General features: G+C 41.7%; 1 protein-coding gene across 1 annotated transcript in view; it reads left to right on the top strand.

Annotated features, from left to right (window-relative positions):
* The window catches only part of DOCK2 (dedicator of cytokinesis 2), a 414832-nt gene that overhangs the window by 135027 nt on the left and 259127 nt on the right, over positions 1 to 20678 (top strand). The window contains exon 26 of the mRNA XM_043596180.1: positions 17258 to 17406. Coding sequence (XP_043452115.1) covers positions 17258 to 17406 — 149 coding nt within the window. The remainder of the gene's footprint in view (positions 1 to 17257; positions 17407 to 20678) is intronic.

The following is a 20678-nucleotide window of genomic DNA, read 5'->3' as shown; positions in this document are numbered from 1 at the left end:
AGAACGGCACAGAAAAAGAGGCAGCAACTTCAAGTACAATTAAGACTGCTTGAAAAGCATTTTGTTATCCTAAGGTTTTGAGGGCACTAGGGTCAGCCTGACATGAAAGACACCAAAGAACTCACTGTGTTCAGATGTATGCTGAGCAGTGCGTTGTTCACACAGGCCTTAGCTGAATCCACAGTGTGTCATTAAGAGGTTTGTCAGGGCTGAGTCTGTGCTTCCTGGTGTGGGGGACGTGGGACTCCATCCATCTTCTGAGCACTTGGAGAGGGAATAGCAGTGAGGACAACAGAACCCCACTTGCAGGCGGATTTTTCTCTTTATACAAATATTTCTGTGGGTCTCAAGAAATTCATTTTCATCAGACTTGCCCCTCCCTGCCAATGTCCCAGATTTGCCATAACCTACGTGTGCCGTGAGATGCTTTCTTTGGTCTGGTTTGGTTTACAGGAATTCTGGGCTTCCTTTTGGTTGAAGCTGCAGGTTTTAAAATCTACAGCCCAGGTAGCAAGAGGTTCACTGTAGCGCTCTGCTGTCTGTTCAACACTCATGCTGAGAAATCAAGAGGTCCCAGTCACCTCTCAGGAAAATTTGTGGTGTTTCAGGGGCCTACAGTGAATTGCAGACCTTGGTAGATAGTGGAGCCAGTCTGTGAATAGCAGAATGGCTTGTACTGTGGGTTCAGTAGGAAAAGGAGAACATAATTCTCTGAGCACAATATGTGTTGCTCCCTCGTCCTAGTTCATCAGGAGATCTCAGCCACACGCATCAAGAGACAGACCTCGGGATTTGAGGAGTAGAGCAGGAGAGATGGCTGTTTTGTGCGTCTGACGCCCAGCTCCTTCCATGTGGCCAGGCTTTTTGCTCCCCTGCCCTACCTTTCTCCTTCTCTTGCCAACGCAGGGGAAAACACTGAGTAGCCCTCCATAGCTTCTGTTCCCTAGTTGGTCCTGGAAAAGGGGGACATCCTCAGAATGCACGGCTGCATGGTTGTAGATCTGCAGCTGTTCCTTTCTATGCCCGAGGGTCAGAAGCGGGGATACAGAGCGAGAAAGAGTACTGCCATGGAGCAAATTCAGTTCATGCCACAACCACTCAGCTGCTTTCCAGTTCCGCCCTGTCTGTTCTTGCCTGGGGGAGATCGTCCACCCTGGTGGCTCAGTGCCATTGCGAGGTCCGCAACCCCCAACCTTAATCTGCAGTCCAAGTCTTTGCTTTCACCTGAAGACCCGTATCTTTAACTGCCTCCCTGGCATCTCAAATTCTATACAGGATAGATGAAGAGAGGCATTTAGAATAGGGTTTTCAATTCAATAAATGTTTCACTACTGATTCGCTACTATAAACAAAGCGTTGGGAAGCCATTTAGAAAATACAAACTTGGCAAAAATGTGGTGATGTCCTCAAGGAGCTTGCCTTTATTTGCAAAATGAGGCACTCTTCATTAAAATGCAGGATGAATATGCCGTTGTAGAGATATGAGCACAGTGCCGTGGGACTTCAGAGGAGAGAGCTAGATGATTCTGTCTTTCTTGTTTACAACATCTAAAAATTTATTTAAGAAAACAAAACAAAAGGAGAGCTTCAGAGCTGTGAATATTTAGTCTTTCTCAACATATAAAACTATATTTTGGTAATCCCTTTTTTTTTTTCAGAACTTTTTCTCCCAAATTTTTTTTCATGGCTTTCTTGATTTTGGCCCCAAATGTATGAAAAAGGCTTCTTGTATGATCTCTTTACCAAAGACTTACTTAATTCTAGAAAGACACTATGGGGTTTATTCATTTTGTTTCATAATCTCTGAGTTGTATCCGTCTATGATTTTGGAAAAGTCATATCACTTCTTTGGTTCTGTTTCTTTATAAAATGGGGATAATAATAGGGTTGATATGAATATTAAATGAAGTAGTGCTTAGCACAGTCTTTGGGTGGTACAAATGCTCCATAAGTGGTCGCTTAAAATTAATATAAGTATAATTATTATTTTCATAAAATTTTCACTCATAATTATTGTATTCATTTTCATTATTATCAGTTCAGAGGTGAAGCCAACATAGAGCATTAAAAATAAAATGTTGGTTAAATTGGCTTTTTTAGAATATTAAGACAGGGGGAAAAAACTGTACTACTATAGTTCTGATAATAGTGACTTTTTGTAATTTCTTATATAAACCTTAAAAGTGAGGTTGTTGTCATTCTTTTACAAATACAGAAACTTGTTTAACTATACCAGACCTTGCAGATGAACAAGCTTATAGTTACTTACTGGTTTTTAACTGATTCTCCCCCCCCCCACCCCACCCCTGTCAACCTACTTTTCTCATAGGAAGGGGGAAACTGGTCATTTGAATCAGGATCCTCTATTACTCACCTGGCATAAACTACCACTTGACCCAGGCAAGTGATCAGGTGATGGTATATAAGATGGATTTGTTTTTTATTTTATTATTATTGTTTTATTATTATTATTATTATTTAAATATGAAATTTATTGTCAAATTGGTTTCCATACAACACCCAGTGCTCATCCCAACAGGTGCCCTCCTTAATACCCCTCACCCACCCTCCCCTCCCTCCCACCCCCCATCAACCCTCAGTTTGTTCTCAGTTTTTCAGAGTCTCTTATGTTTTGGCTCCCTCCCTCTCTAGCCTTTTTTTTTTCTTTCCCCTCCCCCATGGTCTTCTGGTAAGTTTCTCAGGATCCACATAAGAGTGAAAACATATGGTATCCGTCTTTCTCTGTATGACTTATTTCACTTAGCATAACACTCTCCAGTTCCATCCACGTTGCTACAAAAGGCCATATTTCATTCTTTCTCATTGCCACGTAGTAGTCCATTGTGTATATAAACCACAATTTCTTTATCCATTCATCAGTTGACGGACATTTAGGTTTATAAGATCGATTTAAAGACAGGCTTTGTCTACTGGCTTCCAAAGTTGAGGGAGGCACAGGCATATATCCTGGACAGTCAGCCTCTGTGGTGCCTGGATTGCAGTCAATTTTATTGATTTTTTCCAACACAACAGCTTCAAAAGGTTCTTCTGCCCCAAAGTAGCTGATCTTTTCAAATCTTTGCTATTTCTTCTAGGTAAGACTTTCAGATAAGAGGGTGAATGCAATTAACAACTGAAAACTTCAGTTGATGAGAAGATATGCTGTAACATGTTTAAGGGTTTCACAAAAACAGACACATAGAGTTGAGCAACTCCTTGGAGAGATTGCCTTCTCATTTTATAGCCCAGGACACTGGCCCAGAAGACCTACCCAAGGTCACACCATCAGTTAATTGCAGAGATGGGAAGCCAGGAATCCCAATTCTGATTTATTTCTTAGCAATTGTGTTTTTCAAAGTGTGGATATGTACTACCATATGCAAAATTATTTTCCTTGGCATGAAGGATAATTTGGGGCATGCACAAATAAACTGCAATATCATAGAAGCAGAAGACCATTCTCTTCTAACTCCCTTTCAGTCTTTCTAGTTATGTCAAGGATTGTATACTTTTGCTGTTTTGTCTTTAATCTTTCTCTATTAATCTCCTCTGATAACAAGGGAGCAGACCTCAGGCTTAAGTTCCTCTTAGAATTTAATTAAAGTGTTTTGTTTTAATAGTATTGATTGGTACACTTACCTTCCATCTATGGCAGACAATACTGATTTTCCATTTGAAATAGCAAATTTTTCATTTAAAAGAATATAAGCAGATTAGAATGCATCTACTTTATAAAAATATTAAGTAATTAATAGTGCGGGGTGTAAATTATGAGCAGTACATGGTGGGTTTCACATTGGCAAAAATAATGATTAACTTGGAAAATAAATGGTTAAAGCTTGGAGAATATTTGACTCTGCCTTTTAGAATGCTCTCAGCCCTTTGAAGATATATTTGGCTGAAATACTAGTTGCCTTCTTATTCCTATCATGACTTTTTTTTGAAGTTTATTTTGAGAGAGAGTATGTGCACGCACATGCACATGCATGTGCACAAGTTGGGGAGGGGCAGATAGAGACGGAGAGAGAATCTCAAGCAGGCTCTGTGCCGTCAGCACAGAGCCTGATGTGGAGCTTGAACTCACAAATGGTGAGATCATGACCTGAGCTGAAACCAAGAGTCAGATGCTTAACCATCTGAGCCACCCCGGTGCCCCACATGTCGTACCTTCTTAACGTAGCAGCCAGAAAAGCAATTATTAAATCTAAAAGGAGAACATAAAAACTACCCACACACCAGAGATGATCTCAGATATGTCCACAATTGTATTACTGGTAGCTTTCCTACAAGCAGAAAAGCTGGATTGGTAGCCAATTTAGTTTCAATATGTAGATAATTTTAAACTCTATGCTATTGCATTTATTGAGAACAGAAACTGGTTTTATTTTTCAAGGACTGATGATTTAAGATTCTATTTTAGACCTCATTCTTGTCTTATTTTCCCCTTCTAAGAAGTTCTTTAATTTCTCATGATCTTGCTGTTCAACGAGAGGGTGTGAATGAAATAAAAAGGTGGCAAAATGCAATTTATTTTGCACTATTATCACGTTTTAAAGATTAGAACGTATGGAATGAGTGGAACAGGAATGTTAAAGTTATTCATCAAATGGAGGTATAGGTAACTTTCCTTTACCTATAATTTACATATATCAAGTGAATACACAAAAAGAAAGATGTCTTAGGTTATACTATTGGATGATTTTCCTAGTATCCTTAACAGCTAATTTTCCAGTGTTGCTTAATTTGTTTACCTATCCCTTGAAGCATCAGTTCCTACTGTAACCATAACTTAGTCCCCCAAATATCCTAGAGCTCTGAAGACCAGTTACTGCTAGTCTGTCATGAGCTTGCCTTTCATAAATATGACACAGAACTTATTCATGTCTCTTTCCTGCTGTGGGCCCCCTTCCATTGACCATCATGGCCTCTTTTTTTTTTTTTTTTTGGAATGTGCTTGCAGTGGAAAATTTATTCCCATTTAGAAGAATATGAAAAAAAAAGGATGGGGAGGTGGAGTCAGCTTCTGGTGACTTATGGGCAGTTAGAGTCAAATGTTTGAAAAATGGACTTCTGAATCAGCAGAGATTCTACAAAGTGACTGGTGGAACTGCATACAGAGAGGTAGAGTGCTGAGATGCCAGGAAATCATGCTACTTCTATTACGTACGGCTAATAAAAAGACTGCACTGCTAAATTCAGGGATAGGAAGGTTAATGACGATACATTCTTTTTTAGTATCAAAGATTAACATGATAACTTGCATATTAAAGTTAATTCAGACACACTGCTAATGGAGGAGACATACAAAATTAATTTCTACAGCACCTCTTAAATTAGGAGCACTCACTCTTCTCTGGCTCATGCTCTTTGTCCTGGCAAGAACTGCATGCATACTTAGAGGGGGTACACTTCAGTGCGTAGCGGGGCACCTTAGGCCCCTAAGGGATTTGCAGAGCTCTGGGTGTGTTCCCTTCAATCCTTAATCACTGCCAGTCCTCCTCTGGGTGTTTCCCTGTGGGTTGTTACTTGGCAAGGATTTTTGTTTTAATAGTTAATGAGACAATGGAATTGAGCTGAGATGAGAAGAGGGTGGAAGGTGGGAGAAAGAATGGCAGAGAGGAGGGAATAGCTGCTGTCTCTTCATGCAGGAGACTCTCGAAGTAGAGTGTAGCACAGCATCTTTGGGTAACTGCTGTCTTGAGCCCTGTCAGGGAGCAAGGCTCAACTGAAATAGGAACCCAGGCTGAGATCTGGCACAATATCTCAGGCAATTTGCTTGACTTCCTCAAGCCCCACAGTGTACATCTGTGAAGGGAAACTAAAATTACCTACCTGATAACTAACTATATATATTTAAATGTTAGTGTAATTTACATATAGTGAAATACACAGATCATAGATGTACAGCTCAGTGAATTTTTTACATATGCATCTACCCATGCAATCACCATCCATACAAGATACAGCATAATTTTACTACCTAGAAAGTTACATATGGAAATTTAAAAAATAAACAATATTTTTAAAATAATTAAATAAACAAAGGCTTATAATTTTATAGTGCTTACCATGGTCCAGGTGTGCCACTCTAAGTGCTTTATACATATTATTTTATTCTTATGACTTTGTGAAGAGAGGTGCTCTCATTTTCCCCACTTTACAGAGAAGGAAACAAGGATAGAGAGATATTCCTGCTCTTAATATCCTCTACCGTTCACTCTGTAGCACTCATTGTGTGGCCTGGCACTTAGTGCATCAGAAGAATGAGAATGGAGCCCCCTTCATGGCTGACATTTCTTTCCATCCCTCCTCCTCATAGTCCAATTTATCACTGTGCCTTTTCTTGGGCTAGTAGGCTGTGCATGATGCTCTAGCAGGAGAGTCCTTGAGGGAAAGGGACAGACTTTAGCTATGTTCCATCCCAGCTTTAACAATCAGGTACATTGGATGTGCTCCAGAAATAGTGATTAACTGTTGTTGCCAGAAAACCCTGCCCTCCAGCTCCTACTTGCTCCCGCTTAGTAAAGAGATGGTGTTGACAAATGTATTGGTTAGATCAATACATTTGGGCTGCTTGAGCAAATGGGCAGTTTGGGCTGCTTAACCATCTTTGGGCTTTGTCTAAACCTGTCCTTGTGATGATACAAAATTTTCTAATGAAAATACCTCATGTTTCCAAGCTCTTTTGAGCTCCCTTGTCCCAACATGTGTCCCCAGCTGTCCTGCTTCAGACCCCAGGTGTTGTTCTTTTCCATTTCCACCTTCACTTTCTCCTGCTCTTCTTCCTCGTCTTCTGTATCTTTCCCCTCCTTTTCCTTCTCGTTCCTTTCCTTTCATCATGGTTGTCATGACCATCACCAAATAAGCTTTAGTAATTTGCTATCTTTTAAATACACTATAATTGCCCGTTATAAATTCTTTGTGGGAGGCAGCAGTGTTCTATGTATCTTCCATATAGCTGAAGTAATGCTTACCCATTTGTAGAAGATAATTTTCTGACATATTTATCCAGCTGTCCCCTTGACATCTCCATCTGAATATCTTACAGGCACTCCAACTCAACATTTCCAAAACTGTATTCATTCTGTTCACGAAAAGCTTTTCTTCTTCCATTATTTTGCCAGTCATTTTGAACTAGCCCTCAAATCTTCCTGTGCCTCATTTTTCACTTTTTAACAAATGTTTATGTATTTTTGAGAGAGAAAGAGTGAGGGGGGAAGGGACAGAGAGAAGGGGGCAAAGGATCTGAAATGGGCTCTGTGCTGCTAGCAGAGAGCCCAATGCAGGGCTTGAACTCACACACCATAAGATCATGACCTGAACCAGAGTTGGACACTTAACCAACTGGGCCCCTCAGGCACCCCTCATTTTTCACTTTCAATCAATCACTAAGGCCTTTGAATCTTTCTTATATATACCTTGAATTTGGTCACTTCTCTCTATCTTTACCACTTACATCCTGGTTCTATGTACCTCTATGCCATTTATGATGCTTAATATTTGCTAGGCACTCAATAAATACTTGTTCACATGAAAAATAAATGAAGCTGCCATGTGAGGACAAGTGTGCAATCCTGAGCCCTCCTCCATTTGTTGTTTTGATGTTTTGCATGGGCACTCGACACAATCCAAGGAATTGAAACCATTAGCTTTTCTCAGGTTCTTTTCAGAGTTAAAATTCCACAGTTTGATGTCAAAAGCAACTAAACACTACTAAACTTTAATGAAGAACATTAACATTAACTCAGTATGAAAAATTTCTGTAAGAATTTAGTTCCAGACAAAACTGTGTTTCTCTTACAGAACTAGTTCTCTTCTACCTTGATGGCCAACAAACTCTAGAACTTGGTTGATTTTCTTTATTGCCCTGATAATCAGACAAGCGAGGAGCCCCATTTTATGGGCACTTGGAGCCCCTGTGTTTGTTAACTTTTACATTGGTATGTCCTCTTCTTTTGTTTTTTTCTTCTTTTTGGAGTAAGGTATCATGGGAAGGAGTACATATAACTAATAATAAATATATCAACATGTCGTGCCCCAAATGAAATACTAGTGTCAGTTTCATAGAAGTACAGTTTGAGGTTCATCAGCAGGGACTGAACATAATTGGAAACAGTGCGTTTCATTGTATGTGATTTCTATACTGTTCCTATCAATTGACAGGTTCTTTTCTTTATTATACTTGGACTGCCCCAAGGGTAAGGACCATATATTGTCCTCCCTTAGTACAGAAAGCTTATTACATGTTGGTGACTGATATTTATTCTGTTTACTTTCTCCTGTCTCATGCTTAGCTCAGTTTCCTCTTCGCTGGCCTCAGAGTCCAAACAGGATCTCTTTGATCCTCTCATTAAAATATCCGGCCTAAGTAGGTGATTAATTTCTTAAGTTACTCTTTTGTTTTGGGCCTTCCAGAGGAGGGCTCACATTGGCTCTGTTGCAGGAATGGAGAAAGGAAGCAGGCAGAACCCCTGCCCCCTTAGGGCTGTCTCTGTTCTCCACCTTCTTAGCTGAGTGCTTTTAGGAAAGAAGAACAGGCCAGAGGAGAAATTCTCCCCATTCCCACTTTTATTTAGGGGGATAAAAGGCAGTGATTTTCCCCTCTTCTTTGAAGTTTGTTTGCAATTAGTCGGCTTGTTTCAAATATATTACATTTCTCTGTTTTCCCTTTGTAATGAGCAACACTGGAATTTTAACGTGTAGGGCTGTAAATGAGAGGGACCCCACCCTCCTCTCCCCTGGAGCTGTTATAGGGAAGGTAAGAGGAACAGAGATGATTGTAGACAATTACACAACCATTCCATTTTGCTAATGCTTGAATCCAGGAGAATTTTCTCATTTAATTCTCTGAAATGAAGGGCCCCTCTGTTAGCCTTAAAATGTAAACAAGAGGCTTTTAATGTGCGCTTTTCCCAGAAATGGAATGCTGGCTGCTCAATATTGATCCAAAGCATCGCTGTTGGTTTTTGTTCTTCTTGGTATTTGTAAGTTTTATGATGGCAGCGATATAGGATCGCTCACGGGCGGCTTGAGGATTGCGGGTAAGTGGCATTATTATTCTAAGGTGCAAGCAGAAATGTAAAAGGATGTTCAGAAAAAGCATGCCCAAGCTCTCCTTTAGTCTATCCACATACAAAAGGGAACATAAAAATCTGAGGCATATATTCCAATCATTTCAATTTATATCCACCTCTTGGAAAGCAGTTCTCCGAGTTTGGTGTTTCAGACAGAAGCACACTTTGTTTGAATGATGCAGGTAATAGCTTCGAATCCATTTTGTTCTGGCATGCCTGGTCCAGGCGTTTTGTCAAGTGTAGATGTCAGCTACAGCTGAAGGAAACTAAAGTTCCAACGTGCTTTGCTTTGGAATTCAAAACTTCTTAGGCATAACATTAGATCCCCATACCTCATTATACTTAATAACTACAACTGAATGTGTATGATGTTTTATTTGGAGCCTCTTATGAATTAGGCATTTTAATCCCCATTTTTAGAGGAAGGGAGGTAAAATGACCTGTCTGAAGTCACACCACCTACCAGTAGTAAGCTGGGACTCAGACCTAGGGCTCTGGACCCTAAATCCAGAGTTCTCTCCACTTCCCCACCCTTGCCCCTGTGATAGGGTAAAGCCAAGAATGGGAGGGTCTTACTAGAAGAGCCGCTCAAGGGGAGGAGGGAAAGGGGAAGAAACACACATACAGTTCTGCTCCTTAAACACCCCTCCTCCAGCCACCAGCTACTGCCACTTGGTTTCTTCAAGGACAGCACAGAGTAATAAATACTGCACTAATCCAACACTAAATAGCATTCTGATTGTGAGCGTTGGCCTCAATGTAGGCAGACAGGCTCCCTCTCTGAAATCGGCAAACACTTGTTCATTCATCTAACACTTATTAGGATCCTACCGTGTGACAAGCATTGTTCCAGGAACTGTAGGAGACAGGACTTGATTGAGATTAGACATCTCGCTCCAGGCTCTCAATGTCTTCTAGGAAAAGGTAGTGAATAGTTTGAAGGTCATGACTGCTGTTTGCTAACCATCTGCAGTGAGATGGGTAAGCTCAACCAATTGTTGCTCAATAATGGTTGGCTGAATTAACAAAATGAAAGTGAATGACTGGACTGAAGGTTAAATCACCGAGTTGATGAATGCTCATTATTGTTTAGGATTCTAGGATCAGAATTTGTTTGTTTTGTTCACCTGGGACCATAACCCTTATTAAAACAAAACAAAACAAAACAAAACAAAACAAAACAAAACAAAACAACCAACCATTAAACAAACCAGGCAGCCAGGGTTTTGGATTTTCTATTTCAGGCCAGCTTGAGGGAGCTAACAAATTCAAAGGGTGGCTGCCTCATGCTGGCAGGATCTAGGAATTGGGAATAATTGTCCGTACTCATGCACATGTGAAGTTGGAGTGGCCCTGGCATTGGGGTCAGACAGGCCTGTGTTGGAATCTTGCCTCGGTTATGGTCACCCTAGCTAAGTGACCCTGGGTAAGCTTCTTGGAGCTCCTATTGTCTCATCTGTATAATGGGGATAACACAATATACCAGAAGAGGTTTTGAGAAGGACCAAATGAGTTCTCAATGTGGTGTCTGGAGTTCACAGGAGGCGGAGTTCAACATAGGTTGCATATCTCATATTTGATATTCCCTTCTCCCATTCTCTTTCATTCTCAACAGATTTCTAGACAAATGGTTTCTACCCTTTCTTAAAACATAGCTGTTATAATGACTCGCATTGCTGAGAAAACTCTGAGTGTATGATCACAGATTAGCTCAGAAAGAGTTCCTGGTCAAGAACAGATTGAAATTCATGGAGCCAGGGAATTGCGTGAGTCTCCAGAGGGCCAAGGGCTGGGGGTGAAGGGATTCAGGGATCTGTGTGGCATGGTACAGAAGAGAGGCAGTGGGTCAGGGATGATAAGCCCTGGAGGGGTGTGGGTGGTACTGATTGTTATAATATGTGTCCTAAGTGCTTATAAATTAATTTGAATTCCAGATGTCACCGAATTGGAATCAAATGGGCGCGAGGGATGTAAGACATAGCTCTTTGCAGTCAAAAAGCTAACTTGACTCTTTTCTCCTCCTGCATGAATTTGAAATGGAGCCTATTACTTTGATGGGAATCTTCCTTTACAAACGGCTCCGATTATCCAGTATAGAGGCCACTTGTTTCCACCGTAGGCTTTTTCATTTGCTTCTCCTTCCATTAGCCAGGGTTAGGAGGTGGGTGAGACAGTCTTCTAACAGGCTGAGCTACACTCATCTGGAATGGCATTGCGAATGTAATTGTTCTAAGCATTAGGGACAAATCAAATTTTGGGTCATGACTCAACTGGCCATATCTGCACCTTTATTTTCCTAAAAGCACTTTCTATGGAGCTGGATTATGGTTTAATGAGTAAGCTGGCTGGGAGGAAGCCGGTCAGCAGTGACAGTGAAAATGATCTTGGAAAGTGCAGAGGGGTAAGTGAAAGTGCAGGCACCTGTCAGAACACACCAATTATGCCCTAACAGCTTTCAGAAGGCGTGATGATAGGCCACTGCTGCACCACTTCACACCATCTGAGAAATGTTGATGGGAATCTTTCATTACTTGCTAGTTGAGTCGATGAAATGGTCTCCATGATTGGGTCCTAACTTGATAAACCCTAAAATGAATCTATTATTCTCTCATGCAGTTGTTCAAAATGCATTCAAAATACACATCGATATAGCATGTCTAATCCATCAGGAAGACATGTCAACTCTGCCCCAAGTCTCTCTGCTTTTGTGTGACCCTCCTGCCACAAACTGGTCGAGCTTTCATCTTTTCTCCCCATCACTGTTACTGTAAGGAGGCAGGATAGCTTGGCAGATGTGAACATGGGCTCTGGAAGCACATTTCCTAGGTTTAAATCCCAGCTGTGTGATATTAGGCAAGTTACTGAACCTCTCTGAACTTGTTTCCTCATCTACAAAATAGGTATAATGATATACTTTTCACGGAGAGAATGGCTGGTAGATAGTGAGGGCTCAGTGAACATTAGACCTCTTCTTCCCCCCCTCAAAAAGCCTCCTCAGTGTTCTGTCTTCCTCTCTAGGCCCACCCCCAAGCTTCATTAAAAATACAAAACAAAACAAAAACAAAATGAAACAAAACATGTTTATCTCCACCCAAGAGTCAAACTCTTTACCATGGGCCATCAGGCCTGACGAGACCTGGCCCTAGCCAGAATCTCCAAGTTTGTCCTCTTGTATTGTGCTCCACATATTCTATAATCTGGCCACACTTTGTCCACGTGAGTCCTTCAATGTGTTAAGCAGATTTCTACCCCAGGGCCTTCACATGCCCTTTCCTCTGCTTGGAATGCTCTTTCCTGAGATCTTTGCAGGTTTTTCCCTTCTCACCCTCAGGTGTCAGCTCAGGAATCTCCATCACAGAGAGGCCTGACTGCATCACGTGGAACAGTCCTCTCCACACACCCAGACTTTCTTTCTCCTGTTACCTAGTTAATTGTCTTACTATCAGATATTTGTATTTGTCATTGCAACATCCACTCCAGGGCACTGTGTCTCCTGTAATCCATGAATATTTATTTTTGCATAAAATAGCTCTGGAAGGACTTTCTCTCCCAACAGCCAGGACCGGCCTCCTTGTGCTGCCCTTAGGCTGTAGGGGCCTATTTGCCAGTGCACTGAGGGCATTCATAATGCCTGTGGCTGTCTGTCCCCAGGGTTGAAATACCCTAGCCACTTTGCCCCTATGTCCCCCTATGGCCCTCTCTGTGTCCAGAGCTCCCTTTCTGTGACACTTAACTGCTTTTGCAGCCTGACTGGCCTCCTTTCCTTCATGGTCCCACTTTTCCACTCCCCTTTCAGAGTTTTCTGGAACTCCTCCTAATAAGTAAGTCACCTTCACCCAAACCTCATCTCTTGAGTTTGCTCCTGGAGAATCCAACCTAAGACAATTATTATCCTCTTGAATTGTTTTTGATACTCCATTAGAATATAATATCCACTAGAACCATGCCTGTTAGCAGTATTTATTATATCTCTCTTTCCCCACTCTCTCTCTCTCTTCCTCTCCCCCACCCTGCCCATATATACTCAAAGACATAAATAGATTACATATAGACTATCAGAGCTTACAAAGTATGTTTATAATCAGTGTGACATTTTGGGGCACAAACATACATCCTCTTAAAAATTCCAGCAGTTGGGGCGCCTGGGTGGCTCAGTTGGTTGAGCGTCTGACTTCAGCTCAGGTCACGATCTCACGGTTCGTGAGTTCGAGCCCTGCGTCAGAGCCTGGAGCCTGCTTCCAATTCTGTGTCTCCCTCTCTCTCTGCCCCTCCCCCATTCATGCTCTGTCTCTCTCTGTCTCAAAAATAAATAAACATTAAAAAAAATTTTTTTTAAAAATTCCAGCAGTTATATATCAATCTACCCTTCCTCCTATCACTGTTTCTGAATGGGAAATGTCAACTTATTACAGGGCATTTTCTTATAGGTTTGGTGCAATGTCGCGTTTTATGTTAAATATAAGAGATATGTGGTAGAAGCAATAGCTTGGAATGAACATCCAGTGAGTATCTACAATAAAGTTCTGGAAGTACATTTATTCTTTAGCATTCACCCCTCTAAGATACCTAAAGGTGCTGGATTCTGAAATCTCTAAATAGGCTGTTTGTTTAGCTGGGAGACATATTTTGGCCCTCAGGGTTCATAAAGTAAAGATGTACATCATGGCAGATGCAGGCTGGAGGGGGAGTGAGTGATGATTCTGGATATTGTAATTAGGTGTGCTTTCAGGAGGTAAGGAAAGTGAATCATGAGTTGCTGCTGAAGAATGCGTTGGGGGAAAGTGCTAGTAGAGTTGTAAAAGGCTTGTAACCTGATCGGGAGTATGAAGTTTGTGGGTAGCTATTGATTTCCCGGTGGGTGGAATTACTTTTCTTTGTGACACACTGGCTGGAGGAGGAAGGTTATGAGAACAAATTGCTATCTGTCAGACTGGAGCTGTGTGTGGAGGTCCCCCTTTATGTCCAACTGACCTAACCACGTGGCCTCTGACATCTGTGAACACTCCTCGGACAAACAGAAGCACCAAGCCAAGTGCGTACCACTCAGCCTCACCCAGGGAGAATTTTGGCTTTCAATTAGGCATCTACTCTGTTTGCCAAAAGGGCTGTGGGGAGGACAGGGCAAGGCGTGACAACCGCATGGTCCTCACCCTTCCCCAAGAGGGTTGAGCTGAGCTGAATTCACCTTTCGGTCAATAGAACTTGGCTAAAGCAGAATGAGTTTCACCTTAAAGCCTGTAAAATATTGAACAGGGTTGAAGAGTCGATTAACCTGTGTTGGTGACAAAGTAAGGGGCTGGCTGTGTGTGGAGTGGAACTCTGAGTGAAGGCTGCCATAGGCAGGCTTGGACATGGGGCAACCACGCTGAGGATGTGACTGAGTCCCTGAAAAGACACCTTGCTTGTGTTTAACCCTCTCCCTCAGGTCAGAGCAGGACTCCTGAGTGTTCCCACATCTCCCCATTCCATTGGCAGAATGGGGATGCATCTGGGCTCAAAGATCAGCCAACAAATCCCTAGTGGGGAGGTATGGTGCCAGTCCTGTCTTCATAAATTTCGTGAAGGTTCTTCCTCAGTCCACGCCCACTTTGGGGCTTCTCTTTATGGACATTGTCTTACATGCAAAGGCCTCTGCTGATCCTCTCTCGGTTCTGGGATGAGGTGCATGCAGATTGGTGTGGGGCTGGTGCTGAACTGGCACCTCTCAGAAAACCTTGTGGTGTACCCTAGCAACTGGAGACTTGAATTTAGAATGTAAGATAATCACACCATTTGTTTTCATCTTCTCACTGGAAGGAGGATCTCACTGCTCATCCCATTACACAGACAATGACCAGATAGTATGGCAAACAGTTAAGACAGAAGTCTGAGTGCTACAGGATCCCAGAAGAGGGTCAGCCAAGTCATATTTGAGTGTCAGGAATGTTGTCCTAGGGATTTGGCATCTAAGTTAAGACCTAGAAGGCAAGAAAAAGTCAGGTAAAGATGGGTGGGATAAAAGCATTCTGGGCAAAGAAAATAATGTGCAAAAACTAAAAGGCAGGAGAGGGAGAGACCACATCAGGAACAATGTGCAAGGTGGACAGTGGGTGGATAAGGAAGGGTTAGGTAACAAAGGGCCTTCAGCTATGCCAAAGAGTTCACAAAACTCACCCTGAGGATAATTGGAAACCAATGAAGAACTTTAAGCAGGGAGACCTATGGTCAGGCTTGAGTTTGGGGGAAGTTCCTGCTACTGAGATTGGAAATAGGAAGATGGGTTTGGGATTGGAATAGAGGGTAGAGAAGGCTGGCTTGCGGGTGGATAGATATGATTGCATGATGGATTGATGTTGGGTTCATAGAGAGGAAGCAAGTTTGTTTGGTTGACTGTGTGACTAAGGTGTCTCTACTCTGAGACAGAGCAGAGAAGGAGTGTACCTGTAAGGAAGATGGGGAGTTCACATGTGGTTCTTAGTCCTGCTTCCCTCTAGAGCTGGGGCTGGGGCTGTGGTCACAGATGTAGTTTTGGCCTGATGCATCTCAAGGTAGTTTTCCAAAGTGGGCTAAGAATCTCCATTTCATTCTTTCCATGGCACTAATATTGCAGAGTAGGAGGCGAGGAAAAGGACCTTCTTATTTAAAGTATCCCTGAGTCATGAAATTATTGCAAAAGAATATCACACTTCAAGAGAGTTATAGATTCAGGTAGTAGCACCTTCCATAGGACAAAACTTTCTCCAAGAAGGAAGAAACCAGAGCCCAGAAACACTGCTTTGTCCTCTCTGTCATCACTTCAATAAAAGAAAGCACCTTCCTGTGAAAATACAGAGTTGAATAGCTCTGCAGGTTCCTAAGTGCTGGTCCAATTACAATTTGGACTTGTTGCAGATGGGAGATCTCCCAGTCTTTATTAGGTATCAGGTACCCAGGGTGGGTATGCAAGTCTCTGATACTCATTGGCTCTGCCTGTAAAGATTGATTTCAGGCTCTGCAACATTTGTCTTTTAAAAATACTTGGATTTGTTTGCTTGACAATTTAGAAATGCTGCTTCCTGAAGCTTTACAGACTAATATAATTTCACAGCTCCAATTACAAACGAGAAAAATTATTTCATCTCAAAACAGAGGAGCCAGACGTTTCTGAGAAATCATGGTTAATGAGAAGACAAAGTACTTTCTGAAAAACAGACCATGTTATTAATGGCCTCCTCAGCTAAAATTTTGCTGACTCTCAGTACTGAGAGGCTTTGTCTCATGGGGATGCTGTTTTTGATAATCTGTAAAGTAGGTGACTTTCAGATTGATAAACCACTGCTTCTGCTGGGGACTGGTCTGCAGCTCCCACAACATCAGCAGTGGTTTGTAAACATTGCAAACATGTCCAGTGTCTTTCCCCCTACCAAATATATCTTTCTGCCTGCCGCTTCCTCTGAATGTGTATTTTGTGGGAATCATAGACTTCTGGATGGAGACTTAACAACCATTTAGTTCACCCCTTCATCTGATTCTTTGAATACCTTCTCATCACCCCCATCCATAGACAGCTACCTACTACTTAAATACTTGTAGGGATGGGGCGGTCACTATCAGAACTTCCAATGAGAGTTTACTATTTTAGTTCAATTTGAAGTAGAATTTAAAGTCTGGTGACTTCCCAAGGAGATATTCATTAATATCTAAAATCTCCCAACTGGCATTTTCCCTTGGATTCATATCTTTGTAATGGGGTCTGAGTTATCAACTAGAACACCAACAGAATGAACATTTAAGGTAAAACCTGACCTTCATTACTTCACAGCTCTGTTGTGTGAATACTCCTAACAGGTTGCCACTCCCAGGAGGTGAAGGCACTGGGTTTTGTCTTGTTTACTTATATCTGCCTCTTATTTATGTTGGCTCTGTAGCTGCATATATGCACATACAGTTCTTTTACACACATATGTATGGAATAAAAGAACTGTGTTCCTCTGGGGAGCGGGTGTTGGGGGAGGGACTGGAATTGTGAATGATGTTCTAAGGAAACCTGAACCTAATCTTTAACACTTAAATTTTTTACAAGGAAAATATATTCATGAATTGTTTATTTAGTGAAAAATTATCAGAAAGAAAGAAAGAAAGAAAGAAAGAAAGAAAGAAAGAAAGAAAGAAAGAAAACTAAAGAAGGAGGATGCTCAAATGCTTCTGAATGTCCTTCATTCCAGAATGCCGGGACATTCTGCTTCCTGTCATCACCAAAGAACTGAAGGAGCTGCTGGAGCAGAGGGATGAGATGCAACACCAGGTCCAGGAGAAGAAGTACTGTGTCGAATTACTCAACAGCATTTTGGAGGTCCTCAGCTGTCAGGATGCGGTGAGTCCTCATGATGATGTAGACGTCCTGGACTCAGACTAACGCTGAGCTGATTAAGCTCTGAAATATTGATGCTGATGAATAGCAGTTGAAGTCTAAAGATAAAAGTCAATGGCTTGCTCAGCGGGCCTACTTTTCCAGTGACTAACCCCCATGGCTGTGAAAGATGGCTTGGGGACTGGAGTTAAACATGTAGCATTATGTCACCATATTTCTTGTTGGACGAGCTTTCTTGGGATGTAGGTATAGATGTATTGCAGACTTTTTGGGTGACTTGTCCATTTACTAAAACTGTTGTCTGCAGAGGCAGGAGGGGAGTTTTCTAGGCCTGCACAGTCAAGAAAACCCTCATCAGTTTTCTTAACTGATTTACATTGGTTTTGTTTCCTTAGTTATCTCCTGCAATGGTGAAATGGTTAAGGCTCTTTCTGGATGAACAGAGTGCTCAGGGTGAGGAGTAGGATGGTGATTGGGGGGTGGCTACGGCAGTGAAGCCAAGGTGTATTTGGTAGACATCCTTCAGAGATTAGTCAGGGATGGCACCAAAAGGAAAGTTTCAGGGGAGTAAGTAAAGGGCCTCCAAAGGGCAGAGTCTGCAGAAGAGGGATTGGTGGTAACAGTAAAGATGGGGAGACAAACTAGAAATGTTAAGATTTGGAAGAAAGGGAAGGCTCTTGATTTAACTCATGTTCATTTGGCAGCCTCACCTTGTCTTTATGTAATGTCCAAGAGGTCTATTTTCCTAGATGGGCTGGTTTCAGAAGACTGGGTAGACTTAAACAACTGAGTATTTTCTAAGTATTGGGGTGAGCATTCCCTCCCACCCCTTCTCCTCCCTAGAAAATTCTGAGAGAAGTCATTTCTAGATGAACTGTATCTATGATTGACTATAATTAGAAAACACAGCAAAACATTATTCCTCTACTGCTTATATCCCATAGTCAACCATTATTATCAACTTCTCTATGTCTGTTGTCCTTTCCATGTTTGCCATCCTAATTAAGCTTCTTATCTCATTACCAGATAAATACAGTAGCTTGATTCATTTGTTCATTTGTAAATATATATGATACACCAGCTGTGTGCCAGTCATTGAGGACATACAAGCCTGGTCTCTTTCCTTAAGAAAATCTATGAATATATATAAGAATATGTAAATAAACAATTGCAAAGTAATATAATAACTAAATCTGGATTTACACAGCACTGGAGTTATAAAAACTTTGAGTGAGTGTGTGTGTGTGTGTGTGTGTGTGTGTGTGTGTGTGAGTCTATGTGTAAGTATTTTTGTCAAGGAATTCTTCACAAAGGAACTGAAGTTGGGTGTTCAAGGATAAATAATTAATGGTCACAGCTGCTACTTAACTTGCTATTTTCTAGGCACTGTGCTAAATGCTATTTCTGTTTTCTTTCTGCCCACCCTTGATAGGTGCTAAGGATTATTATTCTCATTTGACAGATGAAAAACCTGAAATTCATGGACTTAACTTTCAAGGCCAGACAGCAAATAAATGGCAGGGTCATTAAAACCCAGGTCAGTCAGACTCCAAAGTCTGAATTATCATGTGCATTGGAGATACAAGAGCATGGTCTTTTCTCTCTCATTTTCTTCCTATCCTCACCCTTTTGCTTGGGGAGAGGGAGAATGATACCCAAGTGCTTGGATCATCAGGATTCACTCTGTGATGCTGTCATGATGATGGTGGTGTTTTTATAAGTACATTCACCAACCAGCTGTTGAACTGGTTCCAGTCTTTGCCATTTGATCTTTAAAAAAAAATTAAGGGAGAATTTGGTCTTACTCTCACTTGCAGTGTAGGAACATGAGAGTTGACTCATCATTTCTCTAGAACATCCTAAAGATATTGCTTCTTCCTGTTGAAAAGAATTTATAATATTTCTTACAGTTTAGTAATCCTCACATCCCTTTTCATGGGGGAAAACAGCCTGGCTTGTTGAGATATGCCAGTGGACCCCCATGTAAGGAATACACTTATAATGGGTTGACCATTTCCCTGATTTGGGTAGAAGGATGGCTCCAGTTCATGTTTCATTTGTGAAGCAGAGGTGCTCAGGCTCTGCCCATCCAGTGGGAGTGGCCTCCTAGAGTTCTGTTCTGATGGGTTGTCATCATTTTGCACACTGGGTAACATCAGACACTGGTGAGAAGAGGCTGCTATCTCACACACTCTGGGTAGTGGGGGCTTCAAAGATGAGAAGTGAGTGGGAGGCTCTGAGCTCCCCTTGGAGGATTGCGGCATTTGGACTTGAGGTGTGTGGGAGGTGTGGTGTCACTCTACTGCCTCTGAGTGCATTGCTTTTATAATGACTTCTGCCTATGGGGCCTAGCCCACCCCTTTCCCTGGGTGAGCAACTCTCTTTGCTAGATGACTTATTAAATACAGTTGTTACCATTGGGTTTGGTATGAGATTCTGATCCTCTACGTGAGCTTTGCAGCAAACCTCTTCAGTTCATGAACATGGAAACCTCTCTTCTTCTCAAAAGGTTTTCCTTCCACCAAGGAGACTCATTTAGTTGCCATTATCCCTTTGAACTCAACTGACAATCAGAAGTCCCCAAGTATCTAATCTAAATCGCTCTTATTCTGGTATGTAGCAGCTCTCCACTCTGGCTGCACATGTATATCATCAGAGGAGTTTTTTAAAGCAGCTACATCAAGGCTCTGGTCCCAGCCATTCTGACTGAATTGGCTTGGGATTGGCGGGGGCATCACAAGGGCAAGTTTACCAGGTGGTGATAAGAGGCAGCCAGAGCAGAGGACCACAGCTCTAGTTGCAGAAAGTTTTTAACTTTCTGACCTGGAGGAGCTGTTAAAACAGCTCCCATCCTTACATTTGGAGGATGGGACCTGATCATTCATTTTTCTGAGTTCTCAGGTGATGTGGATACTACTGGTCCAAGGACTATACTTTAAGAACCATCACTCTAATGTGACCTATTTTTTTTCTTTACTTTCAATATTCACTGGAAATGGAAGAATGGTTGGGCTCATCCTCATTCCTTTACCTTCTCAATTAAAGAGCCCTTTCCAGTCTATAAAACCTAGCATCTTCCAATATGGCATTTAATAAACCGTAAAATGGCAAAATCTTCAAGCACATTCATTTGTACTCATAAATTCATTTTCATGCGGTAGTGGGGAATGGCTGGTGCAAAGATCTGACTTTGACAATCCAGACTGTGGGGTGTGCTCTTTGGTTTCTATAGGCACTGACTTCTCAAAATTGGAAATTTGGAGGAAAAATAAAAA

Source organism: Prionailurus bengalensis, chromosome A1 (genome assembly GCF_016509475.1).
Source record: "Prionailurus bengalensis isolate Pbe53 chromosome A1, Fcat_Pben_1.1_paternal_pri, whole genome shotgun sequence".
Taxonomy (NCBI): Eukaryota; Metazoa; Chordata; class Mammalia; order Carnivora; family Felidae; genus Prionailurus; species Prionailurus bengalensis.
Note: the sequence above shows the minus strand (reverse complement) of the source record. Positions and strands in the feature narration are given on the sequence as shown.